The sequence below is a fragment of the Lycorma delicatula genome, chromosome 5 (genome assembly GCF_047948215.1).
Source record: "Lycorma delicatula isolate Av1 chromosome 5, ASM4794821v1, whole genome shotgun sequence".
Classification (NCBI taxonomy): domain Eukaryota; kingdom Metazoa; phylum Arthropoda; class Insecta; order Hemiptera; family Fulgoridae; genus Lycorma; species Lycorma delicatula.
Window position 1 is genome coordinate 167,428,934 of NC_134459.1, and position 7,328 is coordinate 167,436,261.

Consider the following 7,328-nt stretch of genomic DNA (forward strand, 5'->3'; position numbering starts at 1 on the left):
AAAATAGTAAATCATGTCAAATCCAGCGCTTTGAACACTAGACTCTTTGGGGTGTTGTGTCAAGAATTCAACAGTGACCAAGAAACTCTTTTTTCATATAGAAGTTCTTTGGCTGTCCAAAGGTAATATGCTTGCTAGATTATTTAACTTCAAATCGCAAGTTGATATTTATTTGATGACTTCAAGACAAGAAGATCAGTATTGCAAGTTTACAAATGATAAATTTATCTTTTCCTTGAGATATTTATCAGACTTTTTCAAAACACTCAACTTTCTGAACTTGGAGCTACAAGGCCAGAAAAACATTCTGAAGACTTATGATGCACTTAAGGGTTTTACAGAAAAGATAGCTGTTTGGTAACGCCGCCTTCAGAGTTCAGAGCCAACCTTTTTAAGTTGAACGACCTCCTCGATGATACAAAAAATCTTTCATTACACATAATAAATGAAAGGCATATCAGGGCATTTGGTATCACTGAAAAATGAAATTGGATACCATTTTCCAGATGTTAGTTCAGAAAACTGGGAGTTAAAGTTGACAAAAGATCCCTTTAAAATCGACGTGGATATACTTCCTAATCATATTCAGAAACCAGCAATCGACCTAAAATGTGATTCTCAAGCAAACGCGGAATTCAGAAAAATGAATGTTGAGGATTTTTGGTTAAACTATTTTCCTGTTTACCGAAAACTTGCTTTGGAAGCTGCGAAGTGGTTAGTACAGTTTTCATCCACATATATCTGTGAATCTGGATTTCTACATTAGCAAACATAAAATCAAAATATCGAGCAAGGCTGGACGTCGAAAGTGATCTGAGGTGTGCTTTTTCAAAGTTACAATCATACATTAAAAAACTTGTCAAGGACAAACAGTGCTAGCCGTCTCATTAATGTTGCGAAAGTGACTGATATTACATGCATAACTACCTCACGTAGATCGTAGATTATCTCAAATACATTTTTATTTAGTTATTATTCTTTAATTTGAAAAATTAATCAAATCTTTTATTGGAGTAATATGTTGAAAATAAAGTTGTGTAGTAATACAAAATATTGCGTATAAATTTATGTGTAGTTTTATTTAATAAACAGCTTCAGCTAACCTAACCTAAACTAACCAGCTTCAGTTTCATATTTCGATTGACCACATTTGGTGGTGGCGATGGGGAGGTGTGACTTCACATCAGTGTTGAAAGGGGAGCACAGAACTTGAAAGGTTGGAACCGCTGCTCTGGATGATGAATTCAAGTTTTATTACGAATTATTTTTTGATCAAAAGCGCTTTCGATGAAAACCGTCGTCTAAGTTCCGTATAAGTATTAATTCTAGTTTTTAGACAATTACTTCCGAATTCACCTGTAATATGTTTCGCGGTAATTCAACTTATCGTATATAATGGAATAGTTATTTTCAATATTAAAACTACAAATTTCTCCTATTTCTCTCAAATTTTTATCCTTCTTATGTTGGAAATAAGAACATAAATGCGATTTTGCAAAGTGTCAGTCAGAACTTCCACCGATCTTTCGCTTCGATGAAAATCGATGAAATTAATTGTTCTCGATTTAAACTGTTCGATCCACTTACAAAAATTTACAATTAATGCATTTTTACCTACCGTTTTAACATCAGCGAGTAGATTTCAGCTGGTTTTAAATCTTCAAAAAATAAATGTCGATTCACAGAATGCTGTTTTGCTAAATTACATGTTTCAAGCGGAGTTGACATTCTGAATTATACAAAAGAGGTTATTTTATATGGAAATTCTTTTTCAAGTAGTTTATATTTTCTATGTCAGAGGTCCCAGCTTGAATGTCAGTTTCAGTTTAGTTTATTAAATAGATTTTCTGCTGTTGAGTAAAGGAATAAAGAATCGATAAACAAAGGAGAAAAGATTTTACCACTTGTCAACAAGTTTTTATTTGGTGAGATTCATATTTTCTTTTTTTTTCCCTGTTGCTTTTAAATCGAGTACCAACCACATGGTAGCGGATATGTCATTTTCTTTGGCATTGTTTTTTTCTACAAATACCTTTTTTAAAAAAAAATTCTACACAGGTATTTTGTAAAAGATTCATCGTGGTATAATGTTTTAAATATACGCCACTTGTGATTTAACTGGAAAAGATATGTATTGATATTAATTAACCAATTAATTCAATTATTTGTATTTTTCGAACAATTAAAAAAGTAAAATATATTTATAATTTATATTATATTAATTAAACTACTGTATTTTATCTTTGGAAGAATAATTTTGGGTTATAAGTTATTATTATATAGGTACATAAAGAATGTACAGATGAGATCTGAGATGGCGATCTCTAACGGTACCTAATTTTAATTAATATAATTGTCTCAATACATAGAAAGTGAATGCTTTTATAGGAGACATAAAGGTTGAAATAGTATGTGTGTTAGAGTGAGAAAGAGAAAGGGATACAAAGCAATGTTTGAATCAGGTTGACTTGTTCTCTGGATGCCAAAGGACGTTTAATATTAAATTCATTGAGGTTAGCAATTTATCATGTTTGAAATATTGCAATTCAACCTCAGTTCTTGCTCAGTAATTAATTTGCATAAATCAACGAACGTTTGTGAACATGCGTCTTTACTTTTGCGAACACAAGCTCTTCCTTTTATACATACCTTTATGTTATAAAATTTAGAAACTAATAAAGAGTTTATACAATTTCACGTAAACTTTCATCAGATGTAAATCCATAACGAAAATTGAAATTAAATTTTGGACAATATAATGTTTATATAAGCTAACCTTTAGTCACTGTGTCCTTTGAATTTAAAAGTTTATGTGGGTGTGTGTGTGTGCGCGTGTGGGTGTGAGATTCACCAAACGCACGTTTGCCTTTATGTTTAACTCAATCAATTTTCTTATAGTCGAAAGCATATTTTTCACGTTATGTATTTGAAGATGAGTTTGAATTTTAAGAACACGCTTCATAATAATTTAAAAAGTTATCGAAAAAATTTTATAAATATTTTCCATGAATAATCTTGTCACGGAATCCTTTATAATCATGTGCTCACGTGTGTATGTGTGCGTGTTCGCGCGCGCGCGCGCGCGTGTGTGTGTGTGGGAATAATTGAGATCCGCTTTCCAATCACGTTCATTTGATACTCCACTTGATGCGATTCAAACAATTTTAGCTTTCAGGAACTTCAAACAATGTCGGAGAAAATTGAATAGTTTAACTTATTTCATGAAAATAGAAACTGCTATTTCTGAGAACACAAAGGAACAATTCACAGACATATACAGCATAAACACAAATATTACTACAATAACAAAGCATTAGAATTATTAAGTGTAAATTAACTAACATAAAAATAAATGGAAAGGTTATATAAAAGGTTTCTATACTTCTTCAGTGGATTTTTTTATTACGTCTTTTGTTAACGGTGTCCATCTTAAAATAGTAGGAAATACCTTGCGTATGAAATCGAGTAATGTAATTTTCCTGTGTTGAGTACTTTTATTTAATTTGTCCTTTTTAAGAAAAGAACCCACTAAAGTTTATTTAAATATCTTAACTATTTCACGCTGAAAAGTCATGCACTTTCTTAGATATGTAAAATTGTTAAAATATATATTTTCTTGTCAGTCAATAAAATGTAAAAATCCTAAAAAATCCAATAGAAGAAAGATTCGGAACAGATTACGGCTAACTCAACTACATGATAATTTGCTGCAGAAAAAACACATCAAGTCTCAGAATATACGTGTATATAAAACCTTATAAATCAATCATAAGTTATAAAATTAGAAAAAATTGAAGAAAAAATGCTGTTTTTTTCAAAGTAACAATAAAACTGAAAAAAAAAAAACAAATGATGAATAAAAATTATTCGCATACAAGCAGAATACCGGGTGATCATTTGAAAAGTTATCAAATTTATTATTCAATAGCTGTCAGTCCCATCGTATTTCTGTTTTCAGGCATGTATTCCATTTCATGCATGCCATGCATGCATTTCCAGGCATGCCATTCTTAACGGGAATTTTTTTAAAATTATTTTCAATAGTGGAACCCTTACCTTACACCTACTCCGAATCAAAAATCTTAAATGACAGCGGTAACATTTAATAACATTAATTCACAAACAGAAAAAAATAATGAATTTTAGTGAAAAGAAAATTAAAATTCGCCACCCCATCGCTCGGTAGGTGGGAAAAACCATTTGGTGTACTAATTTTTTTTTAAATTTCAGTCCAAATATAAAACTATAAAATTACATGATATTACTTCTTAAACCATTTGAAATATCATAATTTTTGGATTAAAAGTGTGAAAATTAATTTTTAAATTAACAACACAAAATTTCGCCCTTAAATTTTTTCTCATATTTTCAAGGGTTGAAAACTTATTTATTTTAAATGAGACGATATTGCTTGTTACACCTCATCGGAAAGTCCTTTGAACGACAAGTAATTTTGTATAAATTAAATAAAAATTGGTTCACTGACACTGACTGAATTGGAGCTTTGAGAATTTGCTACTACATTTCGCTATAATTCACCCAAAGTTAATTCGTCTAATGTTTTTTGGCCTGCACGTCTCTTATTCATAACAGATACCGTTTCTTTGAATTTTTTTATAAGTTTTACAATGTAAGAGAGTGAAACATTTTTACTTAGATGCCGTTCTTTAAACGCTTAGGCGGATCTTCTAGCACATTTAATTTGTTCTCCGTATGTAAAAATTAGTTCAGTCCTTTCTTCCATATTGTAAGTCGTAACAATAACACAAACCAAATGCCAATTTTAATTAAAGAACACCACTACAATATGGAAGTAAGGACTGAACTAATTTTTATATATGGAGAACAAATTAAATGTTCTCCGTATGTAACGGAGAACACTAACGTAACGACGTAAGAATTACTAAATTTACTACTAAAAATTTTAACTAAAGAATTTAAATGGAACATGATGATGAAATAAATACAATAAATACTTTTTGCCACTAATTACATACAATACGAAAGAAAACAATTTTCAGAAATTTACCATTTTTTTTTGTTGTCTTCAGTCATTTGACTGGTTTGATGCAGCCCTCCAAGATTCCCTATCTAGTGCTAGTCGTTTCATTTCAGTATACCCTCTACATCCTACATCCCTAACAATTTGTTTTACGTCTTCCAAACGTGGCCTGCCTACACAATTATTCCCTTCTACCTGTCCTTCCAATATTAAAGCGACTATTCCAGGATGCCTTTAGTATGTGGCCTATAAGTCTGTCTCTTCTTTTAACTATATTTTTCCAAATGCTTCTTTCTTCATCTATTTGCCGCAATACCTCTTCATTTGTCACTTTATCCACCCATCTGATTTTTAACATTCTCCTATCACACCGCATTTCAGAAGCTTCTAATCTTTTCTTCTCAGATACTCCGATCGTCTAAGTTTCACTTCCATATAAAGCGACACTACAAACATACACTTTCAGAAATCTTTTCCTGACATTTAAATTAATTTTTGATGTAAACAAATTATATTTCTTACTGAAGGCTTGTTTAGCTTGAGCTATTCGGCATTTTATATCGCTCCTGCTTCGTCCATCTTTAGTAATTCTACCTCCTAAATAACAAAATTCTTCTACCTCCATAATCTTATCTCCTCTTATTTTCACATTCAGCGGTCCATCTTTGTTATTTCTACTACATTTCATTACTTTTGTTTTGTTTATGTTTATTTTCTCGCGATAGTTCTTGCGTAGGACTTCATCTATGCCGTTCATTGTTTCTTCTAAATCCTTTTTACTCTCGGCTAGAATTACTATATCATCAGCAAATCGTAGCATCTTTATCTTTTCACCTTGTACTGTTACTCCGAATCTAAATTGTTCTTTAACATCATTAATTGCTAGTTCCATGTAAAGATTAAAAAGTAACGGAGATAGGGAACATCCTTGTCGGACTCCCTTTCTTATTATGGCTTCTTTCTTATGTTAAAATTTACCATAGAAACTAATATCTCAATAACTGGCAGAAAATTATAACCTGTTATAACAAGGTAATCAATTTTTCAACATGTTAACAGTAGAGAAGTAGGTATCTTATTAATGGTTTGCCGTATGTTTAACTGATGTTATAATGATGTGTTTACTGGTCCGTTTTTTAAATGCTGGATCAACCTAAAACCCATATTTTTAACAAGAACGGATAATTTCAGACCTGATGGTTTGGGTCAGTACACTGTATCTCAACATAACCTAAAAAACACATTTTTAACCGAACTTCAATACCAGTTAACCAATTTTTATTTTTTTTTTATATCAAATTACTTGTCATTCAAAGGGCCTTCTAATGAGGTACTACCAGCTACATCGTCTCGTTTAAAAAAAAAAAATAAGTTTTCAACCCTTCGAAATTTAGAAAACATTTAAGGGCAAACTTTTGTGTTGGTAATTTAAAAATAATTTTCACAGTTTTAATCCACAGATTATGATTATATCAGATGGTTTAAGAACTAATATCGCGTAATTATACAGTTATTTTTGTTGGACTGAAATTAAATAAGTACTACCGAAAATGGGTTTTCTCACCTACCGAGCGACGGGGTAGGCTGATTTTAATTTTCTTTTCACCAAAATTTGTTATTTTTTTCGGGTTGTCAATTAATGTAATTAGATGCTACCACTGCCATTTAAGATTTTTGAGTCGGGGTAGGTGTAACAGTGAAGGTGAGTTCCACCCGTTAGAAAATAATTTAAAAAAGTTCCCTCTGAGAATGGTATATTTGCCTTCAATAAGAAATGCAGTGGGAATGATAGCTGTTGAATAATAATTGTGGTAATTTTTTATATGATCATCCGGTATATACTGACAAACATAGAAACTCTTGAGAATATAAATTAATCTGCAGTTATTTCATAAATACTAAATTTTATAAACTGGACGTACATTCATTAAGATAGAACGAACAGAAAAACAAGTCTGTTGAACTCATTCATAGAAAACGTACACACATGTAAAGACATTACTTAAAACAACAAATTTTTCATCATAGCACAAGATTTCAACACATTTGAAAAATATGGAATTTATGAACAAACAAAATGCATGAGTATCAAAATAACATAGTAAATGAATAAATAGACCAAAGCTACAAACTAATTTTCAATTACTTATCTAAACTACTTTCTAACCTTTTTAAAACGAGGGCAATTAACAATACTACAAAAGCTCTTTAGCGGAAAGATTCCGTTTAATTTAAAAACATTTCGTTTTTAGATAAATTTCATAATAAAACTACATATTGTAATGGGTACCGGAAAATTTCGACATATCCATGCATTTCACATTCG

The 7,328-nt window shown here is 30.9% G+C and overlaps 1 protein-coding gene across 1 annotated transcript; it reads left to right on the forward strand.

Moving 5' to 3' along the window:
- The first annotated feature begins 445 nt into the window (after positions 1–445).
- On the forward strand, positions 446–766 carry LOC142325791 (protein FAM200C-like). The gene has a single exon (XM_075367822.1). It carries the CDS (start codon positions 446–448, stop codon positions 764–766), a length of 321 nt encoding a protein of 106 aa, XP_075223937.1.
- The last annotated feature ends 6,562 nt before the right edge of the window (positions 767–7,328 follow it).